This window comes from Brassica oleracea, chromosome C7, assembly GCF_000695525.1.
Source record: "Brassica oleracea var. oleracea cultivar TO1000 chromosome C7, BOL, whole genome shotgun sequence".
Classification (NCBI taxonomy): domain Eukaryota; kingdom Viridiplantae; phylum Streptophyta; class Magnoliopsida; order Brassicales; family Brassicaceae; genus Brassica; species Brassica oleracea.
Genome location: NC_027754.1, coordinates 26,407,494 through 26,427,775, shown reverse-complemented (window position 1 = coordinate 26,427,775; position 20,282 = coordinate 26,407,494). Strand labels below are relative to the sequence as shown.

The window sequence follows — 20,282 nt, the reverse complement described above, 5'->3', positions numbered from 1 at the left end:
TATAATTATATTTTTCATTTACATAATAGTTTGTAAAGAAATATTTAATGTGAATAATATCATAATTTTATAAAATACTAAAATAAATTGGGCTGGTTTTCAACTTCCACAAATAAAAAATGTTATTTATAAACTTAGAAAAGAATATATCAAAAATGTTCTTTTTTAGGAGAAAAAATAGAAAAATACATCGGAGACAAATTCATCTCTATTATGAAATTCTTCTATTTTAAAGAAAAAAATAGAGGAATACATTGGAGAAGGTCTAAGGCATAGCCGACGTAAATGATCGACGTTGAGATTTCAGTTTTTCTGATTCTTACTATTCTAATGTTCCAATATAATTTGAATATTCCCTTTGTTTTATAATATAATGGTTTAAAAGTATTTTTTGTTTCACCGTATAAATTGTTTTTATATTTCAATGTAACTTTATATTTATTGGATATTGTGTGGCCAATTAAATTATGTAAATTATTGTGTAATTGATTAAATTTATATATTAAACGACAGTTTTCTAAAGTAATAACTTTAAATATTACAGATTTTAATTAAAACTGATTACATTTTGAAACAGATAGAGTATTCTATAAACTAACTCTATATAGATATGAGGACAAAATTGTAAAGTGGTCTCACCTTGAATTTCTCTCATTGTTTGCGTTCCTAATTGGAAAGAGATACTCAACATCTAATATTATGTCACTCCTAGTATACTAAAAGTAGTCGAACCGTAAACCAATTAAAGATGATGTAAGGAAGACATAAAGATGTATTTCCAGTTATCACAGATATAGAATCAATTGACAACAACTTAATTATGTCCAGCGTAGGACATCAGAGAAGAGTTTCCATACCTTTTAATATTATAATATCTGACTATATTAGTGACTAAATCAGTTTTCTCTAGCACAAATGCTCATTCTATTCTGGGAGTTTAAATTTTTCTATCTGATGATATTAGTAGTTTGATCACACAAAAAGAAACGGTCGAACTGTACATTGTCACGAAGAGGATTTGAAAATCTAAATAACGTAATACGAAGTACAAATATATTCATTTTATGACAAAATGTAACGTGACTCAACATTTATTGATGTACAAATATTAATAATTTTTAACTACATTAATATCTGTTCCGATCCGAAACAATTTTACTTATAACAAATCTCGAAAACCAACAAATAATCAAACAAGTTTTGAAAGTTCTACCATTTCCAAACTGAGCAAGTTTTCTCAGAGCTATTAATAGAGTCATTTTCATTGACAGTTTTAAGTTTTTTATTATTTTTAAAATAGTTTTTTACAACTAGCTAACTATGTTTATTCTTACAATTAAATGGGTTCCGTAATTTTCAATTTCATTTTCCTTTGTAACAAGAAATAATTCTAATGGCAAAGAAATCCCAAGAATAAATACGGAAAACAATGATTTTAATGGTAAAAGAGAAACAAAATGAAGAAGCTGATAGACCGTCACCTGAACAAAATGTTCTGGCGGACAAGCTGGCACGAGGTGCTAGGACTTCGCCATCTGCTATGGTTTATGTTGATTCAGTTCTCCCGAAGTGGCTCTCGGATCAGGAATCTTCTTAGTTTCTTAGCCTTTTGTTGTAAAAAAAAAAGAACAAAATGTTGAAGAATAAAAATGAGAAATCCCGAGAAATCTCAAGAAAAAAATCTAGAAAAAAAAATGAAGAACACGATCTCTTCATATCCGCCGTGATTCATCACCATCAGATTACTTTTTTGGAGCTGCAAGGATAGTCATGTCGTAAAAGTATATTTGATGTTTTAATTATGATATTGTATGGAGAACTCTTGTATGAAAATATGGTGCAATTTGGTTGAATTGAAGAATTTAAAGAACATATGTAAGTGTACACTTGTAGTTTAAAGAACAAATGTAAATGGACATAAGTTCAATTTGAAGTTAATGTACACATGTACACTTTAAAATTAATGTACATATGTATATATACATTATGAAGTTGATGTACACATGAAGCTAGCACGAAAACACACACACTAATCTGAAGCTCTTAAATAAAGTGTGAATGATGATATTTGGGAAGAATCGGGGCGGATATGAGAAGAATTGTGACCCAAAAACAATGTGCTCGAGATTTTCATAAAATACCTTAGTAGCACAACCCTCTGTGTACATGGGAAGAAGGAAAAAAAAAATTCACATGTACATTGTGTTAACATTATCTTGTGTTCATGAAGTTGCAGAGACTTAGTTATTTAGATAGAAAACCTACAAAAAAAAACTAAAAATGTGTATACAATCACTTTGATGTATAATACAAAATTAGGTGTACACATATACAGTTTGAATGTAATGTACACACGGCTTTTCATTTTTCATTAATGTTGCAAAATTGCGAAAATAACATCTTCTTCTTCCTTAGCCATTGTCGACCAGAAACCCTAATTTCCGCCTATCTCGTCAATTTTCCACAATTCTTTACATTCTCAACTTGTTATTTTATGTATTTTTACCATATGTGATAGCTTTCAATCCTAATTCATGGCTTTAATCTTAAAAGTTCGAAACAAAAGTGATTTTTTTTGGTTTTTTATTTGTTGAACGATTTGTTCCATCAAAAATATAGCTTGACATATTTCAAAAGATAGATTGAATAATAAAGACATTGATTATAAACATATTTCCTTTAAAAAAAAAATCAGAAAAAACAACATTCATTTTACAAAAAAGAAATAAAGAACTTACGAGGAGGAAACGAAAAAAATGATATATGAGACTCATTTTCTTTTGTTTGTTAGGAACAACCGTGAATAAATCCCACAAAAGTAAGATATTAAATAGTTAGGGTGATCTCATCTCTGGTTGAACTCTGGGTCAAGTCCCACCTAGTTTCACCTCCTTTAATGAATTTCAGTTGCTCAAAAAAATAGTTAGGGTGATATCAATTAGTTATAAGTTTATTTAATTAGTTTATAACTAAAAAATAAGTTTGGGTAAGAAAAACTATTTTAGTAGCACAAACTGCCTGAGTGTAAAATAAACTCATAAACTGTTTCCGAATGTAATTCTTTCCCGTTAATAACGTCTTCATCATTTACGCAAATCTCGAGCACATTGTTTTTGGGTCACATTTTTATAAATTGATGTATGAAATATTTGTAGAAGTTAAAGGACCTTTTCTCAATTAAAAAGTTGGGGTTTCCCCAAGTTTTTCACCTATAAATAAACCTCTCCATATTCGTATTATCTATCAACTATCGACCTATCTTAAAAATGGAGTCATTAAGCTTCTTGCTCTCTTTCTCATTCTTTCTTCTGAGTCTTTCTCCTCTTGTTTCATCTCATGTCACTAACCACGACGACTTTCTTAATTGTCTTTCTCGCCGGATAAACGACAATACCACCCCATCCAAAGTCATACACACCTCCAAGGACTCTTCTTTTTTCTCCATCTTAGATTCTTCCACACAAAATCAAAGATTCTCCGTTCCCACAACACCTAAACCGGTCTCAATCATCACTCCGGTTCAGGCCACTGACGTTCAAACCGTGATTAGATGCGCGCGGGTGCATGGAATCCATGTAAGGACTCGGAGCAATGGTCACGGCTACGAAGGTCAATCTTATGTCGCGTACAACAAACCCTTTGTTGTCATTGATTTAAGGTATCTTCGGTCTATAACATTAGACGTTGATAACCGGACTGGTTGGGTCCAAACCGGAGCAACTGCTGGAGAGTTGTACTATGAGATTGGGAAAACCACCAAAACTCTTGCTTTCCCGGCTGGTACTCACCCAACCGTCGGCGTGGGAGGACAGTTCAGCGGCGGAGGTTACGGGACATTGCTTAGAAAATACGGTTTAGCTGCGGATAACGTGATCGACGCACTTGTGGTCGATGCACGTGGAAGGATTCTTGACCGGCAAGCAATGGGCGAGGACTACTTCTGGGCGATTCGTGGAGGTGGAGGATCGAGCTTTGGCGTTGTACTGTCCTGGAAGATTAGATTGGTAGATGTTCCGTTGACGGTAACGGTCTTTAAAGTCAGTAAAACATCGGAGAATCAGGCCGTTCAGATCATCAACAAGTGGCAGTATGTTGCCGATAAGGTTACTGATGATCTTTTCATCAGAGCAACTTTGGAGAGATCAAACGATAACATGGTTCAGGCTTCATTCAGCGGACTTTATCTTGGTCCGGTAAACGATCTGTTGACGTTGATGGAAGTGAAGTTTCCAATATTAGGTCTTGAGGCTGAAGACTGTACGGAAATGAGTTGGATTGAGTCTGTATTATGGTTTGCTGATTACCCTAAAGGAGAATCTCTTGGTGTTCTTGCAAACCGGGAGCGCTCGTCTCTATCTTTCAAAGGTAAAGATGATTTTGTCCAAGAACCGATACCTGAATCTGCCGTTCGTGGGCTATGGAGGCGACTAGAAGCGCCTGAGGCCAGTCTTGCAAAGATCATCTTAACTCCACTTGGTGGGAAAATGAGCGAAATCGCAGAGCACGAAACACCATTCCCACATCGAGAAGGGAATCTTTATGAGATTCAGTATTTGGATCACTGGAAAGGTGAAGAAGACAAGAACAAGAGGGAGACACAGAAGTATCTAAATTGGGTCGACAGCGTTTACGGTTTTATGACTCCCTACGTCTCGAAATCTCCAAGAGGGGCTTATGTTAATTTCATGGATATTGATTTGGGAATGTATCTTGGTAAGGAAAAGTCAAAGTACGAGGAAGGAAAGAGTTGGGGAGTGAAGTATTTTAAGAACAACTTCGAAAGATTGGTGAGAGTTAAAACAAGTGTTGATCCAACGGACTTCTTCTGCGATGAACAGAGCATTCCAGCACTGCTGGAATCCCTCAACGATATGTAAGAGATATATTTGCAACATCTAAGAAATCCTAAGTGCGTAAACCATCTGTGTGATTGTAAGATATGTGTGTGTTGAATAAAAGTTTCATGGTTTAAGTGTGATTGGTAAGTAGCTTTTCAAGAGCAAGCAAGTGAGACTAAATCTGAAACATCAAGTGAGATTAGTTAATAAGTCAAGTGAGCAATCTCTGAACCCCAAAAGAATCATAAAATATATTTATTCCATAACCTAAATCATGATCGCCCAGATGCACTAAGCCCATAATTACGGTAGTAAGATGATGTCTTAATTTCAAGAATCAATACCCAAAGGATTTTAAGATGTATACGCTTTGTGATATTTCTTAAGCTTTGTATTATAAACACCAAGACCTCGAAGGAGTTGTAAACCGAACCAAACAAGTTAAGTAGAAGTCTTTTCTAGTTTTTCAAGAGTTAGCAAGTGGGGACTAAATAAAAAACATCGAGATTAGTTACGTCAAATGAGCAATCTCTAAACCCCAAAAATTTTGACTATTCCTATTCCATAACCTAATTCAGGATCGCCCATATGCACTAAGCCAATATTTAGAGTAGTAAGATGATGACTTCACTTCAAGACCATGTAACTATAGCTACTATAAGTTGTTGTAAAGGATCTTGATGTAATAATTATATCTTCAAAATATACTTGAAGGTCAAATTACTCCTTCAAGTTACAAATCAATTAATTAAACCATTATTAAAAAGAAAAATGGCTACGAAAAGGAACTCCAACTTTACTATATATTTTTTTTGCTTAAAATAGAATTTGGAGTAAGATTTCTCTAATCCTACTTCATTTTTCGAAAAAACCATTTTCTCATTAAAATGAAATTGTTTCATAAAGGGATTAATAAGTTTATTTCTATTCATTAATCTAATTTGAAAGAAATAATGGAGTAACATATTGAAGATGGACTGACTAGACATAACCACATGCATAACGTATTCAGCACACCAGAGGAAAAGAAAAATACAGCTCAATAAATATTTGAGGGAGAACTTTGATATCCAAGCTACCGTGGATCGCCCTTCAGCATTATAAAATAATATCTGGAAAGCTATAATTGAGACCCGAATGAATACTCAAGGCTATATAATAAGTCACAATAACCAGATAAAAATATAAATGTTAAATGTAAGAGATATGAGAAACGAATCTCAAGACCAGTTTTTCCTTACATTGGATATACTGTTGACTATTCAGTGGTTGGGCATTTGCATTATTTTTCTTTCTAATCATGTAAATATAATTAGAGACAAATCATAGATGATATCCTAATACAACTGATACCTTTGCAAGTAAGATTTAATAAAACAAGCTGAAATAGAGAAATAGAGGGAGCTATATGAAAAATGGTTAGTACAGTCGAAAGGTCAGTTGTCAAAAGGTCATTAGATCCTTAAAACGCCTCCTATGTCCTTGCGAAGATATATGGTCCAAATGATAACTTCGGTTAAGATAACATAAACGGCGTCCAACTGTGGTTTATATGTTATGCGGGAGAAGTACAGTTTTGATAGAATAAATGATAAGAAATATGTTACAGGTGAAAGAAAATTTCTGCGAATTTTCTAAATAAATATTTAAAACAGAGTAAAATACTTTTTGATTTAAATTCATAGAAAAAGGTTTTGGTATTAAACCAATTTACCAATTTTAGTGAGTTTAAGTGTTTTGACTAATTTCTGATTTAAGGTATATATGTTTTTAATATAGTTTTGATTATAGTTGGTGAGTGATAATCTTTAAAAAAGTAAAACAAAATTAATTATCTATTATATTAATTGATAAGAACTTATTTACAAATATTTTAATTACACATACTTATAACATTTATAAAACACCACACAAATAGTCAAAACTATTGTTTTAAGAAAATGAAGAAAATATTATTATATGCCCTCTATTTTATCACGAGTATGTAACCTATATGTAATTGCAAAATATGCTTAGTGGGATCTCGTGAATAACCAAATTCCAATTGAAATTATATCTTTATGATAAATCAATGGAACTTATGAAGAATCAATGAAAGGACATCAATTCAAATCCTGAATTTTGAGAGAAATAGTGAAAGATATCAAGAATTTTCGTTATTTCTTAGATTCATGGACCCAAATCAATTCAGTGGGATCTTTCATTCATATATGTTTCCACCAAAAACGTTTTATAAAACTCTTGGACCCTCTAATTTTTTTGATCCTACTTTTGCGCAATTCACAGGATTCAACAAGCAATCGATATTTCACGATCAACGATATAATAATATATGTAGTAGCGGCCCTATGTGGCTTCATATATATTTATGTTTGTCTAAAAAGTACAAAACTAATGATATACTATTTTACCGTATATTTTATTTTTCTATCACTAAAATAAAAATTATATGGATCTGAAATATATGCGTTTTTTCCAAAAACCACAACTATTTATATGTGTATGCGGATTTTAACTGCGTTTCCTTTTTATGAGTTATAGAAATCTGTGTGTGGTTGTGGAAGCCACTTTGGTCCAGTGGTTTGACCAAGAGATCATTAATGTTTCTACACCAAGAGGTCTGAGTTTCAATTTTCGGAGAAGGTGAATTATGCAGAATATTGGAGAAAATGCTTACAAGAGATCTTCGGCATAGCGCAAGGCATACCGTCAGGAATGGATCTCAAAAGAGGGCTCGGGTGATGCAGACGGCTCGGGTGATGCAGTCAGACGGAAATCCTTACAAGGCATGTAGAATTATCGGTTATATTATCGGTTCTGTAAAGTTTCTCATAGTTTGTAACAGCATAATTAACCGGTGTTAAAAAATATAAATCTATGCCTGGTTTTCTATTAACTTTTACAAAAACACAAAAAAAATAGATTATTGGTGCAATTAGTGCGTTTTTCTATTAAACTCTGAACCGTCCCTCTTTATTGTTCTCATTCACTACCATAATGTTGCGGATGTCATGATCAATATTCCAGAAGACTGGCCGTCATATAAAAGTGGTGATTATACAACACATTATTTTTCTGTTTCCAAATGTTGGGTGTTAAGATTTGTATGTGAAGTGCTTTTTTTTTAGTGTTAGAATTTTGTTGAGGGATTACGCTGAAAAGATTATGATAACATTTAAGACTGGACATGAGGCAAGAAGTTGTTTTCAGTACAAACAAAGTTCCACACTTGAAATTTAGATAAATAATGTTAGTATATACAAGAATGTCCAACTTTGATTAGTACGTATTTTTTTGGGAATGAGTCCAAAAATAAATCCATGTGGGCTTTATTTTCGGGCCTAAAGTGTAAAATAGCGTACTAATCGTTCGCGAAAGAGTTGGACATAGGCTTAAAAAAACTCAACATTTGATATCAGAGCCAGGATAGCAAAAATCTGCAAAAACACTAAAATACCCATCAAATTCGAAGATAACGATGAATGATGGGAAGGGGGAGGTATACGGCTGAGGACAGTCAAAGCACCTAAAAGCTTTGGTTGTAGGAGGAGCATCCTCAAGGTCACTTCGGAGTTAAGGATGTCAGAGACTTGTGTTGAAAGTCTCTCCATAATGATGATACAAAGATTACGTGGATATTTCAAATGATAATTTAAGGATAAAGATGTGAAAGTACTAATGGTACTGCAAGGGTTAAGTGAAATAAATCCTAACGGTGTAACAAGACTGCATGTGAGGAGTCATGTTGGTGATTACGGCGATATACGATGTGTGTCAGGTTTATCTGGAGGCCGGAGGCTAAGGATTTATGTGTACTTGATTTGAGATGAGGTTTATTGTGAATGCAAATAAATTCCTACGTGAAAAGCTTAGATAATATTGTCTAGTATACAAAAGGATGATCAACTCTGATTATTACGAGGTTTTTTAAGACTGAGCCCAATACAAATCAATATAGACTTTGCTTTTGGGTCCAAAGTGAAAAATATCGAACTAATCGTTCGTAGAAGAGTTGGACATGGACTTTAAAAAGTCCAACAAAATTCTATCAATGTCCAAAGCCAAAACAAGGCCTACACTTAAGAGAGAGGGTTGTTAGTATCTATTAACAGCCCATAATGTAGTATGTAAAAGGCGGATAAAGAATCAACAAACCATATACTTTTCGAATGTTTACATGTGTTTTCAATGTGGATTTTATCTAATTAAGAAAGTTTTCCAATTTCCTCCGGATTCTCGAACACCAATTAATTATTCTAGAGTTTTCCAAAAGAACATGATTTTTAGTTATTCCCCCTAGAATATATGGTATATCTGGAAAATTCGAAACGGAAAAATATTAAAACAAAAAAAGAAACCTAAAAGACCTATTGGGGTTGGTAAAATAGAGGGCACCATTTGAGCACACGCGCAAATTATTTCTTAAAGGCTTCCTGTCTAAACTGATAATCTCTACCATTTTAGAACCCCCCCCCCCCTTTTTTTTTTTTGCCATCCAGTTTAGAACTTATACCAAAATTTTTATTTAAAAAAGGGATTACCGCTTAATGTTATATGCTGCAATATTCAATACAAGGTCTTGTCAAAAACTTCCTGCTAGCAGGCTCAGATATCTGCTTCTGAAATTTATTTTTCTTAACCAATTTTATTTTGTTGAGGATGAATTATTCAACAACAAACTTCTCTTAGGAATGGAGTTAGTACTTAAGTATTATCCTTGAGACTGTATGTCGATTTTGTGCTAATAAATAGAAAATTATAAAGATTTTAAGACAGTTCTTTCTTGTTGAATACGCTTAGAGTGATAAATTTCCCGGATAAATATGTACAATAAATAAAAATTGTATCACAATAGCAGTGTTCCTAGTGAAAGGGAATTTTGAGCTAGCATAATAGTTTCCAAGTGAAATAGGATTGAGACAAGGGGTGTAATTGGTAAGTATTAGAATAATTAAGAGTAAACAAAAGTGGAGAAATTGAGAGGAAAATAAAAAAAATGATAATTAGAGTAAATGAGAGTAAAAATGTTTTTTATTGGTAATGGATTTGAGAAATAACTTAGGATTTGTAGGCTTTAATTCCTTTCTCTTTCTAAATCCTCCTCATTCTCTCTACAAGTTTCTCTGATCATCATATTCTGTTTACTGACTCCGGCTGCTTCCATAGAGCCGGAGTCTGGTTTGTTTCTCTTTGTTTCTCCTTTGTGTTTAATCGGTGATGTTACATGTTTATTTTGGAGTTGAAGATCTTTAGATCCGGATCTGTTCTTGATCCTCTCAGGTTTTAGCTTGCTTCTCGGTGGACGTTCCAGATCTTTCAGATCAATGTTGGTGGTTTGTTTTCTCAATCTGCATGTTCCCTCTCCTCTCTCCTCTCTGCTTGTCTCTTCGTCTTCACTCTGTCTCAATCCTTCTTCCGTCTTGTTTTCAAGACTAATTTTTGGCCAGTGTGAAGTGATTTTCTCCCTGTCGTTTACTTAAGTGGTCTGATCGAGCTCTCATCCCAAACTTGCTTCATTCTCGGTGTTTTTGCGTCGCGATTACGCCGGTTCCGTGATGATAAATTTGAAACTATATGTTCTGTTTCTCTGGACTTTGAAGCTTAGGTTCTCTTTTTTAATCTGCATACGCTATTCACTATGGGAGGTCTCTAGTTCAATTTCTCAATTTCAAAGAGCTGCTTGGAGTTAGAGTCTCTTGTTCATTTGGAGCATTCATCATCGTCTTCACCTCTGTTTGCTAACTTTTATTTTTCAAATTGTCATGTATTTTGTCTCCGGGGATGATGTTTATCCGCTGGCTTTGAACTCCGAAGGTGTGTATAACTCGTCGACTTTGCTGTTTTCCTCTTGTGTTTGATCTTTGTATGATCTTTGTATGATCTTGTGTATTTGGTTCTAATGTGAAATATAATCTTTTAGTGTTACAAAATAAGGGTAAAATAGCAATAATAAAAATCTAATATTTATCAACTTATAATAAATTTAAAATTTGCATATTACAATAAACTATAATATATATAATAATTTTAAGCATATTACAATACATATATAATTAAAAACTATTTTCACAATAAACAAAACTGATATTAAAATTACAGTCATGTTTAATGACGACGTCGAGTTTTACATTGATTTGCACCTCATATTTGTTCAGCAATCTGATCATTACGTCCCAACTTCTGATTCTTCTTCGCCTAAAATTCTTCTAATGAATAAAATTATATAAGCTCATCGTAGCGAATATTACACTTCTTTTCATGGTGATATCATACCTAAGAAATTCATTAAGAACCCTCCATTTTTTCTTCCAAATTCCAAATGTGTGTTCGATAACAGAACGTAGTGATGCATGACATCTATTTTACATTTCTTTGCTGGTTCTAGGAGATATCTTGTTCTCTCTCCAAATTCTTTTCGATATGGAACTAAATATCCGTGCCTATTAGCATATCCAGAATCAACAAGATAGTCTTTATTTTTTTGAGGTACATGAAACTTTGGATCATCTCTTAATGTGGTTGCCAACACTCGGGCATCAGGGGCATATCTCGCCAGTCCAACATAACTATATGTGAAAAAGCATGTCATAATCACATACGGCCAAAAACATTTAACCTTGCAATTCCTTTTCTATTTATAAATCATAGACCTTCTCAGCCTGCGTAAGTTCTTGGCCTGTTCGTGTACATAATTTAAATCTATTCATTCCATTTCTTGAAGAACATCATGAAACTTTCGTCAAATAGTCTCTTGCGAATATCCAAACCTTAGTGAAATATTATATTGAGTATCGTTTTCTGCACAAAAGATTAGAAATATTGCAACACTCATCAAGACTTATGTGTCTCGAGCCTTCTAACCCATAGTTCTCATGAAGTATTCCACATAACCGTGAGAAGGTTTCGAGACTCATTCTAATAAGTGTTTGACAAGAAATTTCATTAACGTAATTTTGACCTTGTATAATAAGCTATCCTTTTCCCTGATCCGAACTCGTAGGTTGCTTACAAAAATATCTTCTATAATATTGCAACATAGGAGATATGCATGTGTTCATAGCCTTTCTTGTTCTAGTAAGATCAACTCTGCAATCACTTCATTGTTAAGATTTTCAACTTCATTTGAATGTAACTCATCAATTCAAAATTTCTGATAATTCATGTAGAAAGTAGAATTATAAATTGAACAAAAACATCTATTCACCAATAATTATACATAAACAAGATAAATTTATTGATTCACCAGTAACACTAATTTTTCCATCATTACTCCTAGTCTTATTAAAAAAAGTTAAACATTCTAAAACATTTCCAGAACTTGGTCCTGAAAATCTATGAGTGTTCATGTCAAGTAAAGAGGAAAAACTAGTCTTATGTGACTCTGAGTCGAAGCTCCCAAAATTAGGAGAAGTTTGAGAGTTAAATCCTCTTGATGCTTGACTAGGTAAAATATTTCATATGCCATCATAGTCATCTTCATTGATATCACCTAATGAAAATCCATGATCTCCAACAGATCCTCCACCATTAGAACCTCTTCCCACAGACCCTCCATCACCGGATTCATCACCAAAAGATCCATGAGAACCATAGGCAGAACTATCAGATCATACATGACCACTCCCACTTGTGTTGCTAGTCACTCGTAGATTAACATGCTAACACGGATCTCCATATCTATCCACTATGGATAACCTCTCTAAATGCCAAATTTTACTCTCTTCGGTTCTTAATTTCGTAAACCATCACGAATATCTTCATCGTTCATCAACACCTTGTTTGCTTCCCACCAAAATGTATTCATTGACTCGATAGGCAAAGATTCGAGTACGGAAAATACATAACCAATTGTCCACGAGATTCCTCCATCCGTTGAAATCTTCGATAAATCTGAGCCTCAAATTGGATCTTCTTGTATGAGCACAACTTGTTGATTATGTACTACGGACACCTGAATATGCCTTCTAGTCGTGCATGGAGAATATCAACATACTTCTCTTGTAGAACGAACAGGTGACTGTGAAAGTTTTGGTGCCTCTTCATCAAGTAAACTTAAAATAAGGGTATTAGGTTCCGCCATATTCATTTGTTCCACCGAGATGAATATCATCATTGGTTGTTTCGTTTGTGCTGGAAATGAAAGCCAAGCATGTATGGCGAATAATTATCATCTTGGTCCACATCATGTTCACCATATATTCGGTCAAGTAAATCTTTGAATGGAAGAGGATTGTTTTGCAAGACAATTATATATTTGTGATTGCATGGAATAACTTACGGAAAAAATTAACACAAAAACTTAACTGTTTTTTATATATTTACGATTACAATAATAAACTATTTTTTATGAATATAAAAAATTTGGGAAATTACCGCGCATTGATCCTTCACCATTATGTTAACATACTGATTTTTCATGTCGCCTGATCAGTATCTATTCACGCCAGCTTAGAAGATTGCTGTTGTGCCACAACCTTCTTAAATAATCAACTTTGGCTTCCATTTTTGACTCTCAGTTAGTTCATAAAAAAATTCTTTTTTTTCCAGGACCTTAGACCATCTCCATCGGCGAGTTGAGGGAGGGGTTCTACCGAATTTTAGGAGAAAAATTAAATGAAAACTGCAAATAAAACAAGGGACCGGTGCTTTAATAAGGGAAAGTAGAAGCGCTTAAAACCCCTAACGTGGCGGCTCCGTATTGGGTCGAAAAAAGGTGGCTTCTCCTCTTTCGTTTTTGGTCGGTTCTCTCTCTTTCATCTTCGTCGAAATCGCTCCAGCTCTCTTTCTCTTCGTATTCGCTCTATCTCTTCCCCGCTGTTCCCGTCGAAATCTCAGACAGAGATGATATCTGATCGGTTTCTCCGTCATCGATAATGTCTCTCTCTTGTTCGATCACGTGGAAATCCCTCCGTCGTTTGGTCTCTCTAGTTCGTCGTCGATCCATGCAATCACCTCTCCATCCAAAAGCGTAGACAGGTAAAACGAAACTCCTTTCCTTTCTTTTGTGTATTGATTTTGCTAGTATTGATTTTACTTGTATTGATTTTGGAATCTGGATACTCTTCATTTGCTTGTATTGAACAAATAAAAAATGTTTTGTGTATTGGCCTATCGATTTGTTTTAGAAGAATGATGTCTGTATTGGAGATAAGAAACAAAAGTTGAATAATTATCAAAAATGATAACTCTTTGTCTCGTTCTCTCTGTTTAATTATCAAAGTCTCTATGTTTATCCATAATGATAACTCTCTGATAAGAAACAAAAGTTGATTAATTATCAAAGTCTCTCTGTTTATCCATAATGATAACTCTTTGTCTCGTTCTCTAGCCATAGGTTTGTTGATTAATTATCAAAATTGAAATGTTGTTCTTCTTTGACTTTGAGGACATAACTACATCGGGACAGAGCATCTTCTGTTGCAAAGCTCGTGAAGGGGAAGGTGTTGCAGCTCGTGTCCTGGAGAGTTTGGCTTCAATGCTAGTGCTAGCATTGAAGTTGCATCATCAATGCAGCTGTCTGTCAATTCGGTTGGGAAGAGGTAAATATACAATCCTTTTAATATCATTGTACTTGTTAGTTGAGTTGAAGGAACCGAGCATTGATTGGTTTAGTATTAGGTAAATGAACTTTAGTTTCTTGGTTGGTTTAGTTTTAGATAAATACATTGTCTGTCTTGGTTGTTTTAGTTTTAGGTAGATACATTGATTGCCATTTAAACTAACACCTACTAAACTCAAGCTTAACGTTGCTTTTAAAACCGAGCAACTCCTTCTTCTTTGTATCTCCTTCTTCCTCTGTATCTCCTTCATCTTCTTTTCTCTTCTCCTTTGACAAGAAGATATAACTTCTTATCTCCTTCTTCCTCTGTAATTCATATCCACTTCTTCTTCGCTATGGATCCATTTAGTCAAGCTGGTAGTTTTCAAAACCTCTTAAACAGTCAACAACCAAACACCTCTTTCTCCTTTATCACTCCTAGTATAGAACTCTCTTCATCGGATGCAAACGAAGAACACGTCGTCTCTGACCGTAAAGAAAGGAGGAAGTGGTCACCAACTGAAGATCTCGTTCTCATCAGTGCTTGGTTGAACACCTCAAAGGATCCCGTGGTGGGGAATGAGCAGAAGGCAATCGCGTTTTGGAAACGGATTGCATCCTACGTTGCATCAAGCCCAAAGCTTTCTGCTTTGCAAAAGAGGGAGCCAACTAACTGTAAACAAAGGTGGGGGAAGATCAACGAGGGTGTATGTAAGTTTGTTGGGTGTTATGAAGCTGCAACTAAAGCTAAATCCAGTGGGATGGGTGAGGATGATGTTTTGAAGATGGCGCATGAGATATTCTTCAATGACTACAAGCTCAAATTTACACTCGAGCATGCCTGGTTGGAGCTTCGCCATGATCAAAAATGGTGTGGCGCTTCTTCAACCAAAGACAAGGTAAGCTCCAAAAGAAGAAAGCTGGATGACCAGACTGCACAATCATCGACCTCTGTGCAAGGTTGCCTTGGAGAAGATCAAGCTATGGCTCGGCCGATTGGTGTAAAAGCAGCTAAGGCCAAAGGAAAAAGCAAGGGAAAGACTTCGGAAGAGGCAGTGGAGCTTCAGAGCATGTGGGAGATAAGGCAAAATGACTTTATCTTGAAGGAGAAGCTTAACAAGCAAAAATTGCTTGATAGCTTAATTGCCAAGTCAGAGCCTCTAAGTGAGCTTGAAATCTCTTTGAAGAATAAACTAATAACTGAGATGTTGACAAGTTAGTATGGCAACTTAATTTCGAGTCTAGTTGACAAGTTAGTTTGGTCTCGAGTCGGGTCTGTAGTTTGGTTTCTAGTTTGGTATCTAGTTTGGAGTCGGGTCTCAAGTTTGTTATCTCAGGTTTCAAGTTTGTTATCTCAAGTTTGGTTTCTAGTCGAGTCACTATGTAATGCTTTCAGTCCTTGAAACTCTAGTAATGAAGCTCACTTGTTATTGTCTTGCTGCTGTTTTCTGTTCTGTCTTTTTCTTGTTGATGTTTCTGTTGTGACTTTGGCTCTATTGCAGGTGGTGTGGTATATCTCGTGACACAACAAGACAGTAACGTTGTGGATTGGAGTTCTCGTGACACAACAAGACATGTTGTAGTAATAGAGCTCAATTGTTATTGTATTATTAGTTGTATCTCGTGACCTTGTGTTGTATCTTTATGAGTTGTATCTCGTGACACCACAATCACCATTATGAGTTATACCTTTATGTAAATGTTTCTTTATAAATTGTTGAAACACAATCGCATAGCTTCTTTCTATCTTGCATGTTTCTTATTTTCCAACATCTACCTTCTTCCTTATTTTCCAACACAATCGCATAGCTTCTCCTTCAAATTTTCGAACATCTACCTTCTTTCTTATCAACCTCCAAATAAACATAAACAACAACTCTTTCGAGATCAAGGGCTTGTTTCTCCAAATAATCAACTCCTTTTCACATTTCTTTGTTTCCAAAAAATCAAATCCTTTTCACATTTCTTTCCAAATAATCTAATCCTTTTCACATTTCTTTGTTTCCAAATAAGCAAATCCTTTTCGACATTTCTTTCCAAATAGTCAAATCCTTTTCACATCCTTTTAATGGCATCTTCTTCTTCTACTAATTTCGATGATGAAATGGATGAAAAATTCGATCAAATTTTCGATCAACAATTCGAAAAGCTCCTCATTCATCATGAAAATCGCCAAGAAGCATCAAGGTCAAAAAAGAAACGAGCGTACATTGAAAGACAACGAGAACAAGGACACATGCAGTTATGGAACGATTATTTTAGTGAAGATGCAACATATCCTTCTCACATGTTTCGACGCCGCTTTCGAATGAACAAATCCTTGTTCATGCGTATTGTTGATCGACTCTCCACTGAAATCCCATACTTTCAACAAAGAAGAGATGCTACGGGAAGGTTCGGTCTCTCCGCGTTACAGAAGGCAACAACAGCAATTCGTATGATGGCATATGGTTGCCCAGCTGATGCGGTCGACGAATACCTCCAACTTGGTGAGACCACCGCGCTATTATGCTTGGAACATTTTGTTGACGGAATCATAAATTTATTTGGAGAATCAAGAGGCTGTACGTAAAGATGTCGAGCGTGCTTTTGGGGTCTTGCAAGTTCGATTTGCCATAGTCAAAAATCATGCTCTTTTGTGGGATAAAATCAAAATTGGAAAGATAATGAGAGCATGTTTCATTCTACACAATATGATCGTAGAAGACGAACGAGATAGGTACACTCAGTTTGATGTATCAGTTTTCGCACAACCGGAATCAAACCGAAGTTCGCAAGTGGATTTCACGTATTCTACTGATATGCCTTCAAATCTCGGCAATATGATGAGCATTCGGAATCGAGTTCGTGATAATAAAATACATCAATAATTGAAAGCCGATTTGGTTGAGCATATATGGCAAAAATTTGGAACAAATCAAGATTTCAACTAATCGATTTTTTCTCATTTACGATTTGTATTTGTATTTGTAATATGCTTTTATGTCGTTTTTATTAAAAAATTTATGTATGTTTTTATTTAAATCATTGTAATAAAAAAAAAAATTAAAGAACCCCTAAGAGGTTCAGAGGTTCTTCCAATGGAGGTCATAAAATTAATTAGCACTAACCAAGGTTCTTAACCTTTCAAATCATCTTTTTAACTCTTAAATTAATCTAAAGAACCCATAAGAGGTTCCTATGGATGGAGGTGCTCTTATGGTAGTCTAATTCTCTAGTCTTCCGCTTCCGCTTCTAATTCAGTTATTATAAGTTCAAGCAAAATTTGTGTAGTTCTAGATATTCATTTTTGCTAAATCATTTTTAAATAAGATTATCATTAAATTTTTTATTTAACATAGACAAAATAAATTTACTTTTAAAAAGTAACTTAGATTATTTGTCTGACCATCACCGCTTGTTAATTCTTCATGATTTTATGATGATCTTCCATTCCAATTTCTCGAACCACTACCACGAGTTATTGATCCAGCACGAGCATGGCCTCTACCACAAATTGAACGTGGGTTCTGCAATCTACTGTTCATTTGTAGTAGTAAATAAAGAACAAAATGTCATAACAATTTATATTATGTATTTTAAAATAAAGAATATATTAATTGTTGAAAACTATTATTCATTTTGTAAAGTTTTATTTTCATTAAGAAACAACAAACAACTATATATATATTTTATATGACTACAGCATATTTAATTTTTTGAAAAAGTGGATACAGTTTTTAGTAAACAAACAAAACAACAAATTTATAAATGATTGATTTTTTTAGTTTTTATTTTTTAGTTACTAAAATTCAAAAATATATTTATCTATTAACTCCTTTAAGTTTTAACTTATGTAATTTTAGTATATATACATTATATATAGTACAGCTTATATAAAATTGTTCAGAGTACATTTGTATCAAATACACTTTTTCATATATACAAATAGGTATATTTAATTAAAATTAATGAATTAAATATAAATCTGTATATATATTTACAATTAACAGTTATATACATTAAAACATACCATTATAGTTTGGAAATGTTTATATCAAGCTGAAAAATCTTTAATAATTTAATAAATTTGTACCTGAGAAAGGGAGTGGGGTTCGTGTCCTGCGGTGAATGAATATTATATTTACAAAATAAAATAATATTTTCTTTATCAAAAAAATAGAGAAAGAGAGAAGAAGAGATTCAGAAATGTATATTGATAAGAGTGTAATGTTGTGAAACAAGAGAATCAGATAACATTTGGTTATATAGAATCAGAATGTCATTTAAAATAATAATATAGAAAATAAAGTAGGTACACTTGAAATTTTGTAAAACGACATAGAGATAATGGCATTTAGAACACGAAGAATTCAACCATATAGGGTTGAGTTTTCAACTAGAAACATAGCTGCAAAAATCAGCAATCAGTGTAATATTTTTGGATAGAATCCACAAAAAAATGAATAAACAATAAAATTTGAAGTACAGAAAGAGACAAATCTAAACATGGTATGGAGGTTTTGGTTATGTTGGTTGACAAATCACTTCTACTTATCACATGTTGAAGAGAATTTGTTATTGATTAGCAAATGTTGGCGCACAAATTCATTCTTCTTAATCTAAAATAGTAAAAAAGACTTCGGTAAATTTGTCGCCGGAGTATAAGTCTCATATTTTGCCTGAGGCTTTGATATTGGGACCAGAGCATTGCATTTGGTCAGTCTGGTTGCTTGGACCGTGCTTCCCTTGCCTCCAAAAGAAACATCCGCATAGGGCATCAATTTTTCAAAAAAACAGTTAATAGCATATATTTAGTAAATAGTAAATACTAATACTAATAATCAATACAATACTAAAAGTTGAATAAGAGCTCCTCTCATGCTGTCCACATAAGCACAAAAAATCAACCTATCACAAAGCTTTAAGTTGCCAGCTCAATCTGTCCTATTTATTCATTGCGAAGCGGATGATTTGAAACCAATCGTCTCTTCACCTTTCTTTTCGTCTCAATGCATCCTTTAATTATAGTCTGTCTGTCTCACTCTCCACTTCAAATCCCTAAATCCCCAAGCATCACCCTATCTAGAGTATTCCCGTCTCTTTGTCAACGACTCCACATTCTGGAAATCAAAACCCACCGCATCCATGGCTAACAACCACCAGCTCCTCTAAACCTTCGTTCATTCATCTCCCGGAGAAAAGATCCCGAGTAGCTATGAAAGCTTCTCTCTCTAGAACCAACGAGGCTTCTTTATCCGCCGTCATCTCCATGCTCGAGCGTGAACGGCAAGGATTAACAGTGGCATACTGCGGAGGATTTCTGCCGGCGCGATAAGAAAACCGATGAAGAGAGGAGGCTAAGAGACATGTGGCGTAAGATTCAAAGAGAAGACGATTGGGCCGGGTTAACGGACCCGATGGACCCGGTTCTCAGATCGGAGCTGATCCGTTACGGCGAAATGGCTCAGGCCTGTTACGACGCCTTCGACTTCGATCCTTCCTCGAGATACTGCGGCAACCCATGTCGAGTGTAATCTTCACTTTGGTCACACATTGGGTCAGTTGATTTTTGAAAGCATTTGACCTTACATTAGTTCTGTGTTTTGATTTAGGTTGGCCTCTAAATGTATAACGTCTCCATTTAGATCCGACGTGGGTTGTTGGTTCGATGAGGCTCTTAGAACTCAAGCAGTGCTATTGGAGGCAGGCTTTCTGAATATCTTTGGTCAGTGTCAAGTTTCTTGATCTCTTAGGATGCAGTTTTGATACTTTTTTGCTATGTACAGAGAATCTTTATAAGATTATGTGTGTGAATTAAGGTATTGCAAACTCCAGAGCGGTGTCTGTATGGACCGGGTAAATTAGAGATTGAAGTCTCAGGAAGTAGCTCTCGCTTTGTGGTTGGCTTCTTATGTACCGAGCTT

The 20,282-nt window shown here is 34.5% G+C and overlaps 4 protein-coding genes across 4 annotated transcripts; all 4 read left to right on the top strand.

Moving 5' to 3' along the window:
• The first annotated feature begins 3,260 nt into the window (after window positions 1–3,260).
• Window positions 3,261–4,909, top strand: LOC106304838 (cannabidiolic acid synthase-like 1). Its single transcript, XM_013741224.1, has one exon. The coding sequence runs from the start codon at window positions 3,267–3,269 to the stop codon at window positions 4,875–4,877; it is 1,611 nt and encodes a 536-aa protein (XP_013596678.1). The 5' UTR covers window positions 3,261–3,266; the 3' UTR covers window positions 4,878–4,909.
• A 9,823-nt stretch (window positions 4,910–14,732) lies between these two features.
• On the top strand, window positions 14,733–15,596 carry LOC106302960 (glutathione S-transferase T3-like). Its single transcript, XM_013739354.1, has one exon. It carries the CDS (start codon window positions 14,733–14,735, stop codon window positions 15,594–15,596), a length of 864 nt encoding a protein of 287 aa, XP_013594808.1.
• Window positions 15,597–16,444: 848 nt separating this feature from the next.
• Window positions 16,445–16,948, top strand: LOC106302959. Its single transcript, XM_013739353.1, has one exon. The coding sequence runs from the start codon at window positions 16,445–16,447 to the stop codon at window positions 16,946–16,948; it is 504 nt and encodes a 167-aa protein (XP_013594807.1).
• A 2,388-nt stretch (window positions 16,949–19,336) lies between these two features.
• On the top strand, window positions 19,337–20,282 carry LOC106304825 (phospholipase A1-Ibeta2, chloroplastic-like). The gene is made up of 3 exons (XM_013741212.1): window positions 19,337–19,888; window positions 19,971–20,083; window positions 20,178–20,282. The coding sequence occupies exons 1-3, from the start codon at window positions 19,725–19,727 to the stop codon at window positions 20,216–20,218; spliced, it is 318 nt and encodes a 105-aa protein (XP_013596666.1). The 5' UTR covers window positions 19,337–19,724; the 3' UTR covers window positions 20,219–20,282.